Genomic DNA, 24,323 nt, shown 5'->3' with positions numbered 1-24,323 from the left:
CCTTTGACGTATCAAAAGGATTGCCAAGCTAGGTCGTGATAGCTTGTAATCCTAACATGAATGTTAAGGTGGTGGAACTTGTAATATTAGATTGTGTGGTGCGCTAAATGACTATTTTCTTCTACTTCAAACGGAGTCATTTCCCTTATGTAACCAACCCAAGAGAGTGTATAAGGAACTGAAGCATTAGCATCACTTTGATTGCACCATCATTGGTCTCAAAGATAATAGTGTTTGATAATAAACCTTCACCTTTTTTTATATTTGAATCTCAATATAGTTAATCTAATTTTTTGAGGCAAACAAATCCAAGGCTAGTTTTACTTAAGCTATAAGAATTTCAAGAATTTTGAGAGAGATATGGATAAATCAAAGTGGACTTTAATGTCGTTTCATAAATTGTTTTGATTAACATGTACTTTCTCATTGGCTTCACTAAATCAATATAAATGTATTTTCGGAAAGTCATGCTAGTAATTAGCAATGTTAGGATGGCCGAGTGGTCTAAGGCGCCAGACTCAAGTTCTGGTCCTTGAAAGAGGGCGTGGGTTCAAATCCCACTTCTGACAATTTTGTTATTTGTTTATTAAATTTTTGTTGCTTGTAATATTTTGTTTTCTTTTCTATACTCTTTTTAATTTATAAAATATTATTTACTTAAAACTCTTCTCTTAGTTGAAGAAGAAACCTCATTCTCAATCATGCATTGACTCTCATGTAGTATGGTGTGCATGCAAAGGATTAAATAAACACAATGGAGAAAACATATTTGTCTGCATGTAAATTGTTTCATTACTATGATGCACCGATACTTCCATTTCAATCACGTATCCTTATCAATACTTTAGGATACTTTACCCTGATGCATATCAATGAAGTATCCTTATCAATACAATAATACTTTTATTGACAATAATTTATAACTTTTTATATTGACAACTTTGATATATATGATTTTAATCTGGATTAACACAATAACAATCATATATTTATCATATTTTTTAGAATAATTGTAGACTTTTCAAGTTGCATATATTACGTACCGTATCATATTATTTTCAAAATAAATGCATCGACATTTCAGATACGTGTCGTATCCAATACATGTATCGTATTCGTGCATCATAGGGAATAACAAATAAGATGGTATCTGATTTCTAATTGTAAAGTACTTGAAGGTATCCTCTTCACTTCTCTTTTGATGGGGAGGAAGAGAAAGGTACATGAATAATACGTATTGTGCTCATAGATGGGGACAATAACCCTATATGTAACTTTTGTCAATTACTTACTTAAATTTCAATATTTCTAATTTGGCCTCTTCAACAAATTAGAATATTATTGGTATCTTCACATTTAATATATCATGACATAGTATTCTAATACACATCAATCTCATGCCATATATATATATATATATATATATATATATATATATATATATATATATATATATATCTATATATATATATATATATATATATATATATATATGTGTGTGTGTGTGTGTGTGTGTTAGTTTTGAAATGGTTGAAATGCCAAGAAGAGGGGGTGTTGAATTGGCTAGTTAAAAATTCAGGCTATCTTTGAAAGCTAAAAACCACCTTTAATTGAATAAATTAGATCACCAAGTTAGGATGCAAACAACACTGAACTGTACACTTTCAATCGATCAAAAACAGAGTTAATCAATTGATTTTACTAAACAAATTATGTTCTGGTATAATCAACCAATTGAAACAGGAAAACAGTCGACTGAAATACTGAGAAAAATGCAGAAATGCAAATTCGAGTTTTAAACCAGTAAAAATGCACAAGATTGATCAAGATAAGTTCCAAATGATTATGTAAACATGCTCAATGCTATAGATGTCATGAAAACATCCAAGAACATGAAAAAAATGATTAAAACACAAGTTCTTGAAACTTTAAAATGAAAATGCAAGAGAGAAAGGTTAGTTGGATGGACAACTGCTGGTGTTGTAGTTGGTGGTGCACATGATCATGAAGCTGACCCAAGTGGTGCAAATCAAGAGGAAGAACCAACTACTGGACCCATGGACTTGATTCCCTACAACCCTGCAGAGGATAGAGGCCCTGTGTACTCCCATTTTGAGAGGATGGTGTTGAACCAGTTGCATGAGCTCAATGTGTCCCAACATGCACATCACAACTATTGCAATGAGAGGTTCAATGCATTGGATGGCCAAATTCATGATATCCATGATATGATGAACTCATTCCAGACCAGAAATGATCCTCAGGATGACTGAGTGTGGTGGTTGTTTAGGATCATGCATTGTATCCATGTGTTTGTGCTTTTTCAGTTTCAGCTCTATCAGTTTCAGTTGGTTGTTTTTCGTTTCAGTTGGCTGATTATATCAGCTTTATGATTTTTCTTCTCTGTTTCAGTTTGTGCTTGTTGTATTGTGTTCAAATATTAATGAAAGGATATGCAATGCTTGTTCTCTTTATGCATTTATTCTGTTTGATGAATCCAAAGGGGGAGAAAAATTAGAAAATGGAAAATTGATGAAATTAAAAACATAGAAGCATTAAAATTGGAATTAAAATCAAATCTGAAATTGAACCCATATTATTGAGAGGGGGAGCATGTGTATATGTGTGTGCTTACGAGTTTGTCTGCATTGCTACTATAAATGTTTTTCAGGTTCACAAGTTTCAAGCTAAGGTGTCACTTCATCAATTTAATGGTATCCCATAAATGGAAGCATTTTGCAATGGAAGATAGAAAAAGATAGATGGAAGAAGATGGAGGTTGGCTTCATCAAATCAGGGGGAGATTGTTGGTGTGAGAAGCCAAGGTGGTTTGCTTCTTGAAGATTTGATGAAGATTGAATGAAGCTCTTTTGAACTATCTTGAATCCATTACCATTGAAATGAAGCCTACATTGATGAATGAAAGGAGATTTGATGATATCCATGTTGGTCAAGGCTGAAACGTGTGCTCTTCATGTAGTTACATCATTAAGAAATTGTATTTGAAGTTTGTAATTCATATTGTAGACCTTGTAGCATTAATTAGATGTATTTGGTCTTAGGTGTGTCTTTTAATATGTTGAATGGTTTTTCAACAGATTAAAATGTCTCTTTTAGTCTGTTGAATGGTTTTTCAAAAGGTTAAAAGGTTGCCTACATTAGTCTTAAACTACAACAAATTCAAATTGTTGATTTAGTTTTTAATCGACTGGTTTCACTTAGGTCAAGTGAAATCAACCGATTGATTTGAAAATCAACCTGTTGAATTTCGTAACAGTTTGATCATAAAAGCTATGATTTTCGAAAGAGAGGTCTATTGATCATTTTAAAGCACGAATTTGTTATGAAAACTTGTGGAAACTCTCTCCTTCATGATCATACAGTTTGCAGCAGTTGAACATTGATCTTGAATTAATTCTTGGAGCTTTTGGCTTGGTTCGAAGCTTGGAGAAAGTGGTTTGTGGTAGGCTAGGATGTGGTACCACTGGGGTTTGATCTTTCTCAAGCTTTATATGTGTGCCTGGTAGTTTTCCAGGTCTGCAAGAGGGTTCTTGTTAGGCTGGTGTGATTTGTAAGACCCGAGAAAATTAAATAGTTAATTAAATAATTATTTAATAAATGCGGGTAATAAAAGCATTTAAGGTATTTAATGCGGATTGCTATGACGTGGAAAAGTATTAGCTCAAGTGGTTGAGAGTATTTTAATTGTGTGAAAGGACTTGGGTTCGAGTCCTATGTATGCCATTTGTAAAATGTTATTTAATTTATGCACTTTTATGTTATATAATTGAATGCGAGACGTGATAACATAACCTTAGAATTGGAGGAAGTATCACAATTGTGAATTGGTTGTACTCTTGACTTGGTGATTGATAGGTTGTTGGTTCAAACCTTGTTGAGAACTAATTAACTCTCTTTTTGCCAAATTTTTCTTTGGCATGAATATGAAAGGGTTTAGGAACCCTAGCAGCCAATAGAGAGGTAACTTAGAGGGCTAAAAACATTCTGTTTATGAGCCTTGATTAACCATATACGGTGCATTGCATGATTGGAATTGCATGTTTCTCATCTATTTTCTGCACTATTTTATTGAAGTTTTTGGGTTTTTCCCAAAAACCGTCTGGCAGCTCAATCCCTACCGCCAGGCGACACATTAGAGATGGGTGTTGTTCTTATTTTGGTTTGAACCGCCTAGCGGCGATGAATTTCTACCAGGCGGTGCGACACTGTTCGCGTTCTTTTTGGTGGTTTTAATGTTGTTTGTACGGAAGTCAATATGGTTTCTGGAATTGATGTGTGTAGCTTCTATTGGATACCTTGTTGGTCTGAAATCAATTAAAATTTGGGGTATGGCAAAGCTTGAGATATACTCGTGCATGAATTGAATTGGGTTTACTCAAGAGAGTAAAGATCGGGAAACTTTTATGAATCAAATTAAGAGCAGAAAGTTAGTCCATTATATGTGTATTGTCACATCTTGGTGAAAGTAAGTGGTGGGATGATTATTGGAAAATGGGTCGAATCTGTCATAGGTATGAAGAAGCATGGTTTATTTGGGTACTGATAGACCGCCTGGCGGCGCTTTGCTTGCCGTCAGACAATAGCGAGGCCAAGTACAGTTTGGTGTTTTCAGGTAGTGAAAATGTGGAGGAACCTTGGTGAGTGAGTGGTTTTAGAATTTACTGGTAACATTGGAAGGGCAATATACTGTGGTAATTAAGTATGTGAATGGTAATAGGTTGAAAGAATGACTAAGGTAAGTTGTAGTGGTAGGAATGTTAAGGAAAGAAAGGGAGAAGAGTAATTTTATTTAATAGTTCAAGTTTTGGAAGCATAGCCTTTGCATATGTGTGATTGGATAATTGTTGAACATGACTTATTGGCTTTACGTATCATTCGTGACTTAAATGCATTGATGGGTGACATTTGAATATGTAACATTGAATAGAAATACCATTTATATGTAGTGAAGATGTTGGATGGAGCAATAGTGGTGTTAAGTTAAATCAAATCTTTAAAGAGTGTGATATTATGTTTGCTAAAGGCCAGGTTATGACTAGAGTAACTTAGGAAGTGGATCATAGGTAATGGGCCATGTGTAGTGTGACAATAATATACCAATTCGTAGTTGAAGGATAAGAGAACATGAGTATATTGGTGTTGTGTAGTGATATAAATCCATGTGCTTAGACCTATGTGAGAAAATCAGACAGTATGTATGCAACTGGTGTAGCGTCTGGTGGCACGAGCGTGTGCGCCAGGCGATAGGACTAGCGTCAAAGGTCCCTGCACCGCGTGGTGCCTAGCGGCAAGGTGTGCTCTGCCAGGCGTCGTTTGTAAAACAGTGGGTCTGGGAGAGCGCTGGTGCCTGGCGGTGGGAAGGTACCGCCAGGCGGTCTGGACCTGTTTCGCCTAGCGGCGCTTGGGGTTACGCCGGGTGGAAATTTAACAGACTATGACTTGTGTGTGCTGCTTTTAAGCGATGATTCTATACTTGGATTGGGAGATGTTGTGCCATGAGCGGGTAGGTTCATGGATGGTGGATAACATGTGATGATATGAGCGGGGAGGTTCATATCAAGTTACTCTCGCGTGGGGATACGAGCGAGGTAGGTTCGTATGCTCCGTGCTCACGCTTCAGAGATGCCACGTGCGGGGAGGTACGGGGTTGGTGGATCACATGTGTTGGACTACGGGCGAGGTTTATCTTTTACTAAATCAATTGATAGTGTGTGATTCATGAAACTAGTGGACCTCATTAATAGGTTTATCATACCTAAAGATCGTGAGTATATCACCAAAGTGAAGGAGTAAGTGAGCAATTTGATAAACTATAGTTCATTTTTGAAAAAACTTCTAAGAGAAAAAAAGCATATATGTCACTGAACTTACAATGTTTTCATGGGTTTTAAGTTATTTAGTGGTGGGAAAGATGAGCTTTTATCACCTTTTAGGTCATACTCACCTTCTATAATCAAAACATAAATTAAATAAAGAATTGCATACATACAAATCATTTAATCTTGTCAAGGCAGAAATGTTAATTACTTGCAACTAAAGAACCTTGCCATAACTAATTGCTTTCTCCAACATGGTGACCAAATCAACTTACAAAGCTCATCAATGGAATTAAATAATAATCCTAGTTATTTTAAGTTTTCCTACTTTGCAATCAAAACTTGGTGTGCATATGCAACATAATATACCTTATGTTTGAAGCCATTAAGCAAACCTTGGCAGCAACACTTTGAGGATCCTTAGAAGGGCTTGGATTTGGTTTTGTTGCTTTACTTGCAATTTTGCATGGCTTCTTGGCATTGGTAGCTTGCATGGTTTCTCGCTATAAACACCAATCTCACAATGAGTTCTATAAAATTGAATTAATTATGTAAATTAGTGAGTTCTAGGTTTTTTTTTGTTCTGTTGTTATTAGGTTTGAAAGGAAAGAAAGAAAGATGTGCGTCGGGAGTATATTTTGGTGAAGAAGTTAGATAGATAAATTTACTAGTAATTACCAGGCAACTATAATCCAACTTGCTAGCAAAAGATCAATACTTCTTAATGACATCATGCCTAGACACCTTTGAGCTAATCCAGTTATCTAAAACTAAGATACCTTCCCAGAAACTAAGAAAGATCAATATTTCTATAGCAATCCCTATAGTCCAAGCAATCCTATGTGATTTTCAAACACATTATACTTGTACTCTATGTCACAACGTGCTAGCTAATCCTTCAAATATTATTAGTTACAACTAAACTACATAACTTTGTTTTTCATCTAAAACTTCAACCAAAAGAAAAAATGTTGCTTTTATCAGTGAAATGCAATAAAGTATTAAGGCGAACCTTGCATTGGATGTGTGTGTGTGTAATCTAACAAGTGTAATAGTTTATAAACTCCAAGTCTATCTGAATGAAAACACACGATCATCATATTTCTCTTCTTTGTTATCAAACATAGTAATGAAACTAAGTTCTTTTCATTTTTTGCAACTAATGTATTTAAGACTTACATTAATGTTCTACAGTGTGAAAAGAGTATATAAAACATATACTAATAAAAAGGGGCCATTATGCTGGCTGCCTTGAACACGGATTGCTTTTACATAAGCAGCAACTGCAGGTTTTGATTACATAGAATGGGCCACATGCTTTTTTTAGCAGATTTTATATATATTTTAGACAATTTATAACCACATGTAAAATCCAATCCAAATAAAATCTAAATAACAAAGCAGAATTCATGGAGTAAAGACTTAAATTCACTGGCTATTTCACTTGCCATAGAAATATTAAACCTGGAAAACCAGGAGACACTACAAAAAAAGTGAAAATTTGTGACAGTTTAAAAAACCATCAGAATTACATATGTCAAAAATCATTTGTCACAAAAAATATTTAACCGCTAGTATTACTGTCAGAAAAGAAAAGAAAATTACTACCGATTAAAAACCGCTAAAAATTTATTTTTTTCTTATGATTTTTCATCATATTTTGATGGTTAAAAACTGCCACAAAATATATTTTTTACAAATCATTGATATATTTTGACAGTTAAAAACTGCCAGAAATCATTGATGACCACCTTCATGCAAATATAACCTGAAATTAGTAGACATATCTCTACCCTGTCATCGCATTTCTCTCCCTTGATCATATAAGCATCCAAACCAGAATTCTTAAGATTAGACTTTAGATGATTATATATATAATTCATTTAGAAACATCTATTGTGTTCTAAAGTTCAATCATAGTTCACAAATTTGCAACAACAAAATGGACAACAATTCAATCATAGTTCACAAGCCCTTTATCCCATAATCCAAACCATTTATATAAATTTATAATCATTATTAGTCTTGGAGATTGAAGTTTTTTATTCCTAACATAGTGACAACAAATTAATGAGAATTGTTCTTATGGGGCCGAACTCTGTAATCCACAAATCAGTTGAAGGTCTCTGATGTCTGATCTCTGGTCAATCTTCTCTTGCTTTGAAGGGGATCCGAGGGCAGCGTAGAGGACCTGCAAAAGACACTCCGATGCCTAAGTCAGCACTGGTGATGTCAAGATTTCAGAGAATAATTTAATGCGTAATCAATGCATAGAACAATGTGCTATTTATACCTTTTTACCTGTGGGTCCTACCTGAGATGGGCTTTTTGGCCCAATATTCCCTTTCTGGTCATTTCTGGATCTAGTGTTAAGGAGAGAAATTACCAGGAGGTCCTTCAAGGGTTAGTGGTGCTCGGTACTCGGTCATGAGGGTCTCTTTGGGTGGATACTTCTATCTTGTTCGTTGGGACGGTTGCATCTGGACTTGGATTGTTTGGGGAGGGGTACCTAGTGCGAAGTAGGCGGCCTAAGGGGCTGTTGAGGGCCGTATACCTCAAGGGGGTATCTTAGTATAGAATATGCGGCCAGAAGGTTGTTGTTGTGGGCTGTGTACTTCAGAGGGGGTATCCAGTGTAGGGTATACAACCATGAGGTTTGTTGAAGGTCGTATACTCTAGAGGAGGGTATCTTGCATAGGGTGTGCGGCCATGAGGTTTGCTGAAGGTCGTATACTACAGAGGAGGGTATCTTGCATAGGGTGTGCGACCATGAGATTTGCTGAAGGCCGTATACCCAGAGGAGGGTATCTTGCATAGAGTATGCCGCCAGATGATATGCTTGAGGCCGTATACTTAGGTGTGGTTAGGACAAGAATTGTCAAGTACTTTGAGAACAAACTATTAACTATAGATAAGTAACAATTCCTATAAAAATAAATCTCTAAAAAATACTAGGATAATTCCTATATATTGCAAAAAAGTCACCTTCTCAAAAAGTTGTAGACTGCCTTTATTATACCTGACATAAAAGTTCAGATATTAGAAAGTTCTTTTGAACCCAAACTCAACCATTCCATTCTCTATTTGTCTTCTTGGTATATATATATATATATATATATATATATATATATATATATATATATATATATATATATATATATATATATATATATATATATATATATATATAATACACTATAGAAATAATGTTTGTAGGCTTTTCATTACTTTTTGGCCATTATGAAGAAAACAATTCTAACGGCTTTGTGAGCATAAAGCAACACCATATCAGAAAGTGATTCTTAATAATCTCACAAAAATTGCACATATTTTTTTCTTCCATGCATTGTACTTCTTCAATGTCATCATTATTGTAAATTCCATAATGTAAGACTTGACTTAAGTTATTTGCTATTGCCGCAACATCATAGTCCCAATTTTGATAATCATCCTTATCATTATCCCTATTTTTTTTCATGAAATGTTGTTGACCTTTTGTAACAATCAATTAATTAAGAATCATCAAACGAGCCCAATACACAACCATAAGATGATCTACATTCAAGATCATTCAAAATACACTCAATCCCAAGAATAATAAGAAAAGTATTTAGTAATAGGAATCAAGATCGTGCTCAAGTTTGAGGTTCCAAGCATGTATTTCATTATGTGACATACCAACAAGCATACATTGAGAAAGGCATATTATACTATGATGATTATAATGGTTGTTGTGACATTGTACTTATGACTGTTAAGAAAACAATATTAGAATATAACTCCAAAGATTCCAACCACGATGTCTAAAAGCATGATGGCATTCAAGGAAACAAACAAAAGATTATGTGGTTAGCCTTTAAAATTCATTTTGCTCAAGTACATGTTAAAAAATCAGATAATTACTTTTCAACATCTTCAAAGATCGTGAACCACAAATGTAAAAAAGGCAATTACATGTGAAAGTACCTTCATAACAACACATGTTCAAAACTAGTTTGTTATGTGTTTGGACAAGGTTTTATTTTTACCATTTGGAAGGGAAACCATGGCCTTTTCCCAAAAGGATCTCTGGAGTCGCAGAATCTGTCATCCCACAAATTGTTAAGGTATGTATTTTCGGTTTCTTATATTTCACTATGAAAAGTTTTACATGATAATTATGAAGTGACAACTATATTTCAGTGAAAGGTAAATAGAATAAGTGACAACAATAGGATACATAGCGACCCTTCAAGCCGCGACTGAGTGATGCTGTGTTGTTACAAGGTTGAGTATAAAAACTATGGATCAATGTTTCTCTGCTCCATAGTTGCAACTCTTATAGCTTGCATGCATTGCAGTCATGGATGCTGAGTGGACCCAAAATTGTAGGCAATTTTTAGCATTTTGAACGTGCAATTTGAGACCAAACCATGGGTCAACCAATATTCAAAAGTGCCAACATAATCATGATAATTTTTAGTAACAACATTACCAACCTGATAAACAGAGAAAAACAAAATCATTAGTGATTAATAAAAGTTCTAATTGATGTTATACTATTTGAATCAAATTGAATTTCAACAAACTTCCCAGAACGACTGCATTCAGAAAAATAGAAATAATGAGGCTTTACCAAGAAAATTTTCAATAAAAGAATATTTGACATGCTAAACTACTGCTTCATTAAAATGTAAAATCCTGTTAAAACATCTATAACAAAGATCCTGATTATTCATCATATGGACATAATTAAAAATAAAATATTATCTCACAAAACTGACAAACTTATGTAGTATTCTTCGATATTACCCACTTAAACCTTAGACTTTAATCTCAAATATCAATATCATTCTTCCTAATTTTAGTCCTTCTAAATCTAATTTTGTAGATATAACCAATGACATAGTTCTCCTTTTATTCACTCAGGTCATACAAAACTTCAATTTGCACCTACAACAAATAGATTAGTCAAGAAGGATTCTATAAAATCAGCCATCAATTAGAATTATAGGCTTTCCTACCTTGAGAAATAGTAAAACGAAAGTTCACAAATGAAATCTTGTTGAACCTTCTAGGATGTCTTTGTTGAGATTAGTGAAACAAAAGGAATAACACCAACGTTATAAAACATTTTTATTTACAACACTTAATCGATCTATAAACATATGAAGCAACTTATTAACAAAATTTACTTTGGCCTTGATCACATATAAAGTTATATGATAGATAAAGCTTCACCCAACATTACAAATAAGTTTGTACCTAAAATAGTGATTTCACTCAATAATTTATAGGAAAAGCTAAATACTCCCTGAAAAAAACACTGAATTCAAGAACTAGAAAGCAAGGACATTTTTTCTCTACTCTTGCAACATATACCTCTTATACTAGGAGCCACCCAATTTAAGAATATCTAAACCACATAATCAATATTCTAGAGGTAGAGATAAAACAAAGGATATTGGAATCAATTCCACATGAAGCACTCTTGAGAAATGTTCGGAAGACCACTGACAATACCAAGAATTTCATCGCATTGTATATATTTCCCCTACTAACAAGAAAATTCAACATCAAATGATGTTCACCACAAAAATTTTACCAAATTCAAATTAAGGTAACTTTAGTACCACCAGATCTGATCAATTAACGAGTTATATTTTTTTTTCTAACCTAGAATGATAAAGAAGATGAAGTGAGAAGTTTCGCTGACTAAACAGGGAAACACATCCATGAGCGGCGAGAGATACCAAATTAAAACATGTAGCGATGAGTAGTGCTCTGCTATTGATCTCGCTGATGTCAATAGTGGTGGTCGACATCAGATTGACAAGGGTTACGATAAAAAGATTTGAGGAACGAAAAGAAAGAAGAAACACCAAAGAAGACTACGAGAAGAAGCTTGAAAAATGAAAATTATAACTCACAAAATAGGAAAAATATAAAAGAATACTAGCTTATCACGCCTGTGTGTATGTATTTTTTAAATATGAATGATATTATATTAGTAGGTGATAATATTATAATGTTATTAAGTTAATATATATATTAAAATTATATTTATTAAAAATAAAGTGAAATATATCAGAACAAATAAAAGAATAATCATTGATAAATAAAGAAGAAGAGAAGAAGAGAGACATCTGATTTTATAAAAAGTTTGTAAAAGTAACGGTCAGTTTTTAAAAATTTAATAAATTATTATATTTAAAGGGTAAAATCGGTATTTTGAAAAGTGAACACAAAAAGGAGAATCCCCTTTATATATTGTTATAGAAAAAAATAATCATTGATAATTAAAGAAGAAGAGAAGAGAGACATCTGATTTTATAAAAAGTTTGTAAAAGTAACGGTCAATTTTTAAAAATTTAATAAATTATTATATTTAAAGGGTAAAATCGGTATTTTGAAAAGTGGACATAAAAAAAAGAATCCCCTTTATATATTGTTATAGATGAAAAAAATTGTAGCGGTTAAAATAAACTAACAAAAAAAATTAACAATTTATTTAACCGCCAGAAAATAATAGTCCGAAAAAATTGATTTTGTTGTAGTGGAAAAATATATATCTTTTTATTTTTCAAAAAAAAAATCATATGTTTTCTCAAATTAATATTTTTATATTTTTTCATTTTTTATTTTTTAGTTAATTTTATTTAGTTTTTTTTTAATTTTTATATCATTATGTGGATAAATTACATATTAACATCATACATTAAGTCTTATAACTTGTTAATAAATATATCTACCAGAGATATAATTTTCGAAGATCTAGTAGACTGGTATCTACTAATACACATTCATTCAAACTTTTCTTTTTCTTTTTTGTTTTTTATATATACAATATTTTGGTTCAAAACATACTTTACAAGAGATGAACTTGTTAAATATTAAAGAAAAAATTTTGAACTTAAATGCAAAATTTTATTATTTAAATATCAACTTATCAAAATGTGTTCTATGAAAATATTTGTTATGTAATTCATTTTATTTTTAACTAGTATGTGATCGTGCATAGTAGATTTTTTTTTAGAAAAATAATATAATTAATATTATATTAATTATTAATTTGTAACTATTTTGTAAGTAAAAATTTTCAAAAGAAACTTAGTAAAAAATATATTTTTTTAGTAGGAAGTATACGTATCATCTTTTATTTATTTATATATGATATAAAATTATCTCATAAAAATATGATATAATATTTTTATAAATTTCATAATAATATGATTAATAATATCAATAGTTTATGGTCATTGTAACATAAATATTTAAATAAAATAAAAATAAAAATTATCAATTTTGATTAAATAAATATTTAAAATTATTAATATTTTTAAAATCCTTTACATGTTTAAAATATTTATGATTGAAAAATATGTATTTTGCCCGTAGTATTAAAATATTGTAGATATTATAATAATGGTAACTATTCAACAAATATTAATTTATTGAAAATTTTCTAAAAGAATATAAATGTTTTGTGAATTAAAATTTTGTATGAAATAAAACTAAATAATAAATAAATTTTCAGTAATTTTTACATGAAATTTCTGGGAAAAAATAAAATGAAAATAATAAAAAATTTAGAAGTTTCCGGTCAAATTTTAAGATATATTTAATATGTTTTTACTAATTTAAATTTGTAAAAAAATTTACAACAAATATAAAATTTTTATGTGAAATTGTCTAAAAATTTAAATCAGCAAGAAAAATTTTTATAATACCTAAATTACAACAAGTTTTTTCAAGAAATTTCTGTAAAAAAAAAATCGAAACAAATTTAAAGGTTGACAAATTTAAAGTAGCGAGTAACACAGTTTATAAAATTTCTAAATGTAGCGTCTCATTTCAATAATAATATAATTAAATGAAACATCACACAATATAATATAAGGAATAAAGTTACGGAGTATCAATATCACTCCTTACAATAAATTCCAGATATGAAGTGAAAAGTCTAAGACACACCACAATGTCATTGATTAAACAAGATGAAAGTTGAACAGTACTTAAAATAAATGCCCAAAGAGCAAGGCAATACATGGGCTACAACCCTAAAGAAAACTCGGAAAAACGGGATTATGAACCAAGACGAGCTAAGCAGCAGAATCTCTATCACCATGACGACTACGAGGAGTTCTCACATCTGCTCACATCGCAAAAAGAGAAAACCACACAGAAAATACAAACAAGTAGAAAGGATAAGCTAGAGTAGAAAATGATTTATCATACCATTGCCTACAACTTTATAGCCGAAGATACATACATCAACCAAGCATGTGAAGACTCGCAAACAAGACACTAAGACTCAAGACACGACTTATCCGGATACATATAATTAGTCGGTTTCACTGAATGCTTGCACTTGTGGTGGCCTCTACTGCTCTACAGAGCCAATTCCCAATGGGTTTCACCCTACCACTCACAAGGTTAGCCTTCAAACATCTAAGGCCATTATCCTCCCAAAGACTAGGGCCTCCTGCTACTCTCACCATTTGAGTCAGTACGCTCTACGTGAGACTAATTGACTCTTTAGAGTGTCAAGATGCAGTCCTTAATTGAATCCTTACTAAATTATATAATGAGGCACTACAACAAACTTTGTGGAATTATGTCCTAACCATGAGGCACCACCATGAACGCTCACTAACAAGGTTCATGGAATTACATCCTGACCAATGAGGCACCACCATGTTAAGATAGATCTGTCTAATCACCTTAACCACAAAGGGATCTGAGTTGATTAATAGGCTTTTATCTGGTTTAAGATGAATCTTGAAAAGATCTTTAGGTTTTAAAGCTCAATTAATCAATTTCACAATTCTAGGTTAATGGACTGTTTAAATCAATCAAGAAAGATTAAGAGAGAGAAGAAGGAATCAAGACACACAATTTATATTGGTTCGATTCAAGGCGAATCTACATTCAGTCTTCTCCTAAGCAACACACTTAGGAGGATTCCACTAAACAGAAAGGATCCAAGAATTACAAGCACAACTATGCAATTCTAACCCCCAAAACCCAAGAACTTGATTCACCAATCAAGAACTCCCCCTAGGAGCAATGCATCCACACAATTGCACCTAGGCCTACACTTCAAACACTGAAGCAACTGTAATCAGAAATACAGAAAACAAAACAAGAAACGAATACACCTATACTGTGCAGATTTGATAAGATGCTCCTTGAATCAAGCAAGACCCATCATGGTAGAATCAACCATCAATTCTTCTTGGATCTGCACTTGAGTTATCTTCCAGAATCTTCTGAAACTTTGTGACTCTCAGATGGCTCTGTCTTAGTTGAAAACTGCGTGATCTTTCTAATTTCTCCCCCGCTAAAACAGATTCCAAAAACAGCTTTTATACAAAGGTTTTTACTGTCACTAATTTGACTAGCAATTTACCTAATCGATTATCGTGAGTATATTTTCACTTACTTTGTGCCACACTCACAGCTAATCCATTAGTTAAAAAACTAATCATATGCAGGATTACACAACAGGTCTGAAATGCATTTGATAAAGAGACGCTATTTGCCTAATGCATATCCTAACTGGACCAAGCTATGTTTTATCCTAGATCAGTAGACATCATCAAAATAGTTCTTCATTCATGGGTGAAAAGCTCCCCCTTCCAACACACCACACAACCATTGTTGAATTACGTCCTAATCAATGAGGCACCACCATGAGATCTCACCTAGGGATTCATGGAATTACGTCCTGACCAATGAGGCACCACCATGAAACCATCGTGGAATTACATCCCGACCATACCAAAAATCATGTCTCACCAACCAAATATGAAATTATCATGCACACCAATCTCATTCCAATATATCATCAACCATCCAACAACATTTCATACGTATATCATGCCAAATTCATCAATTCTAGCTCTATTGTGTCTTATAAACTACTTATCATGCATCATACTTAACCACTTAAAATAGCCAATCAAACCAAGCATTTGAAACAAGTCACTGCTGTCAATCTCGCTTAGGCTAAAGAACTCTCGCTCAGGCAAAGAGAACCCCTCGCTCAAGCTGTCAGCTCTCGCCTGGGCGAGATTGCACATAGTGGGCATATCGAGGTCTCGCTCAAGCTAGCCCATCTCGTTCAGGTGAGTGGCCGTTGCTTAGGCGAGTTGTAACGTCCTAGCCGGAAATTACTTGTTTAAAATAAAATAACTAATTAAAATAATAAAAACCTCATTTATTATCAAATTCTTTCCCCAAAACCCGAGAAAATTCAAAACATTCATTTCAACGCGCCAACTAAATAAAACTATGGCGTTCAAGTATTACAACTATAAAGTATTTGTAAAGCCAATATAAAATAGTTCATAAATCTTCCAAGAAGAAAACTAGTAAAATCCCCATGGTCACTCCCCACTTCGTCTCTAAGCATCCTCACGCTCACTTGCATCAACATCTGCTCCCATGTAACGAGTTACATGATCATCACCAAACACACACAAATAGGGTGAGTTGAGTTATAAACAAAACAAATACAACATGACATAAATTAAGCATTTCATAACCATAACCCATGTTAGCATTCCCTCATTCCTCAATTCCTCAACTTCCAAACCTTACGTTAGACGTCTTTTGATTCTACACTCCTTGGTGAGTACACCGATCGATCTTTGCTACACGAGTGTCTACTTGCCCCTCCGACTATAGGCCACCACCTAATAGTCCACACGCGGGAATAAATTGCCACGACCAAAATCCGCGACACCAAGTGGAGTTCCCTAAAACCTATCGAAGTACGTAGTTGTCCTCAGACTACCAAACTCAATCAGATGCACTCAAGAGGGCAATCATCCGAAATCTCGTCGTACGAGCCACTATCTCGCACACTCCACTAGAGTTCCTAAACCACCAGGCCACAACCTAGGGTGGCCATGTGTTACCCCAATACAAGTTAAACTCGTAACTGGGCCCCGAGTCAAAGCATCGCATCATGGCCCTGATCCAAAGCTGTGTAGAAGCCTCCCTCACGAGCCAACTCTGCACCCAAAACCGCTTGGCACGCCTCTCGCATCACTAGGCGGAACTTGGTTCCAAACTGCCTGGCAGGCAACTCACACTGTCAGGCGCCAAGCGCTTTCCAGTACCCTTGTCACACCTCTATCGCCTGGCTGAACCAACCCAATATTCGGTTGCAATACTATGCCCAAATCATAAATACACATCTAAATCACGCCATACAATTTATAGCTTCCAAATTGGGCCATACTCTTTTTTTTACACCTCATGAAATTCATTATATTATCATTCATTTTCCTAATGCAATAGACCTCACTCCACTTAAATCAACATCACCATTGATACCTAACAATGTCCCAACAAGCATGCATCATAATCACAGTTAAACACCAAACATTACTTAGCATGTATATTATCCCCCTTGTTGTCTATTCACACATATCATTACTTATCTTTCATGTAAGATTTTCTCCTCACATTTTATATTCATTTACTGAAACCATGCATGAAATTTTCCAGATAACCACTCCCCAAAACACAAAACAAAACCAAAAACCACATAACTCATGGTTGTTGCGCTTGATGGGTCGCCTGGCGGTAGTGCATGTGCTACTCGACGGTACATACCCCTTTTTAGTTCTGCCCAGATTTCTTGCACCTCTCGTGAACCCTAAAGCACCCAATTACAAATTCCAGTACGCATTTTTAACATGAATTTAGGGTCCAATTACAAACAAAGATCGTTTATGTTCAATTTTAACATTATTTTCCTGCAGCATACCTTAAATCATACTCAAACACCACATTATTTCATTACTCCTCCTCCTTACGAATTCCAATCCCAATTTCACGCAATGTTCATACACTCAACATAAACATATTATCCGCAGTCAATTATACTCAACAAAATTCACATTATGAAACATCATTACAACATCACAGATAACAAAAAAATCCAAAGCAACCAAAAACTTGGCACCCTAGTTCGTGTCGCTTGGCGGATCATTCTTCGTCGCTAGGCGGTTCATGAAGAAAACCTAGGAAACTGGTTCTGGAGCTTGTGTCGCCTAGCGGGTCTCGCGTGACCGCCAAGCAGTTTTTGGAAAATTTCAGAAACCCGAACAAAACGCCAATGAAAAGGAAAAATTGCATTCCCACATCCTCAGGCACATCACGAGTACATACAAGTAAAATTAAAACATTAAATAGGAACTCCCCTAACCTGGATTTTTCCCCGCACTAATGCTCTTCTAGAGTCCCTTTGTGATTCCAATTTGATTCCAAGCCTTGTCTCCAACCAAGCACACTCATTTACTCTCTTTAGGTTCAAGTTTATGCTCAAAAACTCTCCCCTTAGGCAGCCCACACGAAATGCACCTTCCAACACTCTCTTCCCACTTACTTGGCCAATTAATCAAGTCTCTAATGGTGATTTATGGTTCAAAAACGCAAATTAGCATTAATATGGATTTTATTAACATTTAAGGCTCATTAGAAGTTGTTCTTCCAGCCCTTCTTGGCTGCCTCTTTTCAGCTAGGGTTTTGGTGTCCTTTCACATTCATGCCAAAATTTGATTTTAGGAAAAAAAGAAAGTTATTTTGCTTAAAACAAGGTTTGAACCCACACCCTTACATATACAAAGCCCAATGCACAAGCATTCAACCAATTCATTTTTCGTGATATTTTCTATAAATCTAGAAATTTATCTCTATTAACACGCCCAAATTATGTCATGAAAATAATACTAAGAATAAATAACACATAATTAGCATACATAGGACTCAAACCCAAATATTCTCACCACAATAAAGTACTTTCAACCACTTGAGCTAGTACTTTTCCACATCATGGAAGTTAGCATTTAATGTCATAAAGACTTTCACTACTCGCATTTATTAAATAATTATTTATTTAATTATTTAAATTCCTCGGATCTTACACGAGCCCTCAAAACAGAGAGGGGATGAGCTGTTGCTATTCTCGCTCAGGCGAGAGCTCCTTGCTTAAGCGAGAGCTTTCGTTTTGAGCAACCAACCTGCTCGCCTGGGTGAGTTTAGTAGAGCTCACTACTCTCTCTCTCTCTCTCAGAGATAAATTCACATCATCATAATAGTACAATCAACACATTTTCACGTAACCAACAACATATATCTATCACCCAGTACGTAAAATCAACCAAACAGGCATATAAATCTTGAAAACAGCAAAGCCCTAGCTTCCCTTAGTTGAAAAAATGCTAGCCAAGGACTCGGCACCCAAACAATCGAGCACAATAGCTCTAGGAATAGATTAATGAGTTGGAAAATAGTATAACAGAATAGACACAAGGTCATTGAGATGAGCCTTAGGGGAAACACGAAAATAAGACTAGAGAAGAACTAGTATGAGTTGAGAAACAACTTACGTGGGCAGAAAAATGGGTTGAGCTAACTTGAAGACGAAAGGGGATCCAAAACCCTAGCAAAGCTCACGAAGCAACCAAGGAAGAGGGAAAAGAAAACTGTTTCTGGAAAAATGCAAGAATGAGGGGGTTAAGGCTGGTTTAGGGGTTTTGGGCACCCTATGGGCCAGACCCTTTATTAGGCCCAACAGATTGTGCTAGGCCCTTTATATTTTTAATGCAAAAAAAAAAAGGTTTTACACTAAACAGTTGTACAAAAAACAAGAAAAATAATTGGTTTGAAAAATTATTTTTTGACAAAGTTTATTTTAATAAATTTTACAAAATTTTGATAAATAGAATTAAATAAATTAATTTGTTATCTTTTAACCGAAATGAAGTAATAAAGTAGTACATTTTTTAGCTAAATGAAGGAGTAGAAATGGTCTACTATATGGATTCAGTGAGTGGAAATGACATAGAGCATGGGGCTGTTAATGAGCCTATTGTTAGTGGCATTCCTGATAATGCTGGCTTTAGTGCTATTCCTGATAATGCGTCACATATTAATGATGATGGACTGGTGAAATACTTAACTTATCATGATGTTCGAAGTTCATGTTTGGTATACTTTATGTTTGTGGTTGTATATTTCTCATAGTTGTATTGTTATGTAATTGGTGTTTAACAGAAGAATTTTTGTTTGCAGTATCTGAATTCCAATTTTGCTGGACATTTTTTGGACAAAAGCTGCAAGAGATATTTGTTGACGAATGAAACTGTTATATATTAGCCTTGCTCAATTCGTTGGAATGGAAGGAGCAATTTTGAATGCTATCTAACGTGTGGATGGAAGACGTTCTGCAAAGACAATGGCTTAGCTGCTGGTGATGGCATAAAATTTGTAATAGACGATGATAAGAAAAATATCATCCATGTTGTAAAGGTTTAGGTGGTGGTTAATTTACTTTTTGGCTTTTTTGGAATGCCTTTATAGTTAGGTATCATGTTAGAATTGGAAAACAATTTCTGTTTTGTGAACTCCTGTTTAACTTTGAATTGTTATTTTGTTCAACGATGATATTTGACCAAGTAGTCGAGGTTGAAGCTTAAATATTGTTAAAATGTTTAGATATTGATTGAGACTATACGTAATAATATTTCATTACTTAAAATGGTTGAATTTTTGTTTGTATATTAACGTGGTTTTAATGTAGTAATTAAAGTAATAAATTATCTGGTATAGAATTGTTTAATTTTTGTTGGTATATTAACGTGGGTACTAAATTACTTGAATGTAACAATTAAAATAATAAATTGTCTGGTATAATAATAATTTATTACTTAAAATGATTCCTTTTCTATGCATATGGTTTTAATGTACTAATTAAAGTAATGTCTATTTTCGTATACTTTTGGATGTTATAGAAAATTTATTAATAGAGTAGAAGTTATAAAGAAATTTTATTAAAAAAAGAATTAATCGCAAAAATTGATTAATAAACCAAAGCGTTGTACGAATGTCATGAAAATATTTAACTGCAATAATTGATTAATAACGAAAATTCTTTAATGTTAATGTTAATCAAATAATTAAGTGTGATGATCCAGTTGTGTACCAATATTATAGTCATGGTTAATGGTATATTTGTAGCTAAGACTTGTGGTGGTGTAGTTAGTGAAATTTTGGATTGGGTTCTAAGTTGACGTACTCCCAATGGATCATGAAACATAAGATACTAAAAGATGTATGATTGTGAGTAAAAACTGGACTTGGAAAAAAACTGAATATAATCAATTTTATCGTAGTGGTGCAGAAATCAATTTTGGTGGTGTTGTTATCAAAGTTCAATATAAGCTAGGTACGTTTGTTGGTTTCAGTTTAAATGCATTGTCATGTGTTGTGCAATAGGACAAAATAATGGTCAACTTGAAAAGATTCTAAAGTAGTCATTGGTCACGGGTTCATATACGGGAAGTTGTAAGCTTTTGGGAACAATTGAAAAGTTGGAACAATGGAATGAGCTTGATATTTGTTTTGGTGAGTTCTTCTGGCCTCAATAACGTTGAATTGGTTATTGTCTTTTTAATCTCATATTAATCAATTATTCTCTAAACCATATTAGACGCATGTAGATGTTTTATTTCAGAATTTATTGAAGAATTTTGATTTTTGCAGTTAAGCTAGCGAAGAGACATGCATTGTTGTTTGCAATTAGGATTTCCAGGTTTTATCATGGGTAAATCTTGATAAGCTTATTGCAATGGTTTTGTCTATCTCGAAAAGTAAGAATTTTTTTGTATCTTTGGTAATGTATTTTTGTATGACCTGTAAACTTAAATAATAGATCGAACTTCTTTGTATGGAATCAAAATACAATAATATATCTTTTTTCTAATCAGTTATTTGGCAGTCTTGTACAAAATGTTAAGTAATTAGTAACAAAAGGTTTTGTCTTAAGACAAACTATACATTTTGGAACATTTCTTTGTATACAACATTGGTTGTTGTATACGAAGGTTTGTTGTCCTTATCATGGATTAGGATTCTTAACCCAGATTTACTTTGAACTCGAGAGATTGCAACGTATAGCTGACCGTGACTAAATATCGGTGTCGGCAAATACAATCCAATAAAACGTAGTGATTGACCTTTAGATTTATTTATTGTCATTGCATAGGATAGCATGATAGGAAATTGTTTTCTAATTAGCTTAAATGGCCATGTGGATTGTGAAGGGGACATTGACATTCGTGGAATATAAATGTCTTGATCATCTTTATTACCTGTAATCATCTTAGCTCCAATAACATGGCTTGCAAGTCTTGTTATTATTGATTTGCTCTTATTGCACAAACCTTTTGCTTGATCCAAGTTCCTCAAAAGCATTATTGGTGCCCCAATCTTCAGTTTGATTCTATGGTTAGAAAGGCTAGAGGTAAAGAGAGAATTTAGGAATTTGGAAGTTATAGTGTTGTAGTTATCGTTTGAAGCAGATTTTGTTTCACCAACTGAATCACAGCTAAGATACTCCTTTTCTTCCCCTGTATTAGTAATAATATTAGTCACACTAAATTTCCAAATTATAATCATATCAGTTTGAGGGTGTAAATTGATATACCTGAAATTAGTGACAACATGTATTGATTGATTTCATTGATTGTCTCAATCCTACTTGCCAATATTGCCCTACGCTGTAGATAAGACTCGTCTGTATGCTTTTGTATCAAATTTGGGTAAATGGCAGACACAATTGCTTCTATAGGATCATTGAACTCTGAAATTAGGAATTCTTGAGGTATTTCAATTTCAACTAAACCATCATTAGGTTCTTGTAACTTACCGTCACCAATTTGAACAATCTAGTCTGAGAATTCTTGAATCTCTGATGCAGTAGTTGATTGTAGGCCTTCTTGTAACAGACGCATGTTTTTTGTCAGTTTTAAAACTTCACAGTGATCCCATATATAAGATGAATTAATTGTGGCGTTGACAATATCTTATTTGGACCCTCCTGGTATAACAGGTAATATTTGCCTAAAGTCTCTTCCAAATACTATGACTTTTTCTCCAAAAATTGAACCCTCTTTTGTAATACCGTTCATTAAGTCATTTAGAGTTTTATCCAAAGCTTCAAAACAAAATTTGTGTGCCATAGGAGCTTCATCCCAAATAATCAATTCTGCTTTCTTTAACAACTCTGACGCTTTAGATCCTTGTGAAATGTTACAAATTGAATGTTCTAGTGTTGGTACTGGTATCTTGAATTTAGAATGTGTTGTTCTTCCCCCTGGCAATAGTAGGGAAGCTATTCCACTTGAAGCTATTGTGAGTACAATTTTACCTTCGGAACACATTACTATTGACAGTGTTTTTCACATGAACGTTTTGCTATTTCCACTATACCCATACAAAAAGAATACACCTCCTTGTTTATTAAAAACTGCTTGCTTGATATTTTCAAAAATACTTTTTTGTTCACCTGTAATTTAATGGTTATTCAAACTGATTGCATAATGTAATTCGATTTAATAGTCAAGTACAAAAAACGATAATAATACTTAACTTGTCATGGATTTGAAATTTGATTGGAATAAATCTCGTTGGTCACCAGTGTTATAGTCAAGTTTTGCATATACCAATCTATTTCCACAATTTGGGGTAACGAATCCATTTGAGTATGGCATTGTTAGGAAGAATTTTAAACTGCTTCTATTAGATTCCAAGATCTTTTCAATCTCAATCAAGGTTAGATTTTGGAGTACTTCTGGAGTAAGATTTAGTTCTGCACACAAAAACATTTAAGATATTTAATTTTGCATTGTATATTTATGAATACAATTTATTGGAGCTAACCTGGAATTCCTCCTATATTTCTCTCTCGGTAGAGAATTCCATCTGCTAACCACTCCCATGTCTTGTTCCATAGCTCTTCTGGTCGATTAACACTATTTGACAACATGACAGTGACAAATAATTTTCTTAGATAATGTCTGGAACCCCAATCCTTTGCTTCTTTTATAGCTTCAACATATTTTGTATCATCAGCTAATATTCCCAAAGCTAAGCAAGCTTTTCTAAATGTAGAATATATTACATTCTTAACTGTACTGATATCAATGTAGGATGTTGGTCCTCTTACATGGGTTAGCATTCTTCTAAGATAAAATACTTCATTAATACTTGGAGGAACCCAAATCAGTCTTCCAATAGTATTCCTCATTTTCCTTGGTTTCCAACATCTATCTTTCTTGACATATACAAACTTAGAAACAAACTCAGCATATGTTAATTCTCTGGCTTCTGTGTATTTCTTATTACATTCCATCCAACCTATAAACATTGATTCCGAAACTGTTGTTTTTCCCATGATATCATCAATCACGTCATCATCTTTAAAGTATACTACCTGTTCTCTGGGAAGATGGAAAAACAATCTTTCTACTGTTGGATTTCGTCCATGAATTGGAAACGAAAATATTATCCAACATGCTTCACAAAGAGATACATATCTAAAATCAAGATATTGCTTGATTTCATCTATTGGTTCTTTGTTCAAAAATAATTCATTTTGCTCTAGAACTATACCAGCCGTTATTCTATCGTAACCCTTGTTGATATATT

The 24,323-nt window shown here is 33.5% G+C and overlaps 1 protein-coding gene, 1 long non-coding RNA gene and 1 other non-coding gene across 3 annotated transcripts; 1 reads left to right on the top strand and 2 right to left on the bottom strand.

Annotated features, from left to right (window-relative positions):
• Window positions 1-485: 485 nt before the first annotated feature.
• On the top strand, window positions 486-569 carry TRNAL-CAA (transfer RNA leucine (anticodon CAA)). Its single transcript has one exon. It is a non-coding gene; the product is annotated as a tRNA-Leu (tRNA).
• An 8,430-nt stretch (window positions 570-8,999) lies between these two features.
• LOC146887010 (uncharacterized) lies at window positions 9,000-11,729 on the bottom strand. Its single transcript, XR_014994480.1, has 2 exons — window positions 10,057-11,729; window positions 9,000-9,920 (listed from the first exon to the last, which is right to left on the bottom strand). It is a non-coding gene; the product is annotated as an uncharacterized LOC146887010 (long non-coding RNA).
• Window positions 11,730-21,665: 9,936 nt separating this feature from the next.
• Window positions 21,666-24,069, bottom strand: LOC114180612 (uncharacterized). Its single transcript, XM_028066919.1, has 3 exons — window positions 23,556-24,069; window positions 22,321-22,476; window positions 21,666-22,243 (listed from the first exon to the last, which is right to left on the bottom strand). The coding sequence occupies exons 1-3, from the start codon at window positions 24,067-24,069 to the stop codon at window positions 21,666-21,668; spliced, it is 1,248 nt and encodes a 415-aa protein (XP_027922720.1).
• Between the last annotated feature and the right edge of the window lie 254 nt (window positions 24,070-24,323).

This window comes from Vigna unguiculata, chromosome 4, assembly GCF_037176805.1.
Source record: "Vigna unguiculata cultivar grain cowpea cultivar isolate G323 ecotype 2 chromosome 4, ASM3717680v1, whole genome shotgun sequence".
In the NCBI taxonomy this organism is placed as follows: Eukaryota; Viridiplantae; Streptophyta; class Magnoliopsida; order Fabales; family Fabaceae; genus Vigna; species Vigna unguiculata.
Note: the sequence above shows the minus strand (reverse complement) of the source record. Positions and strands in the feature narration are given on the sequence as shown.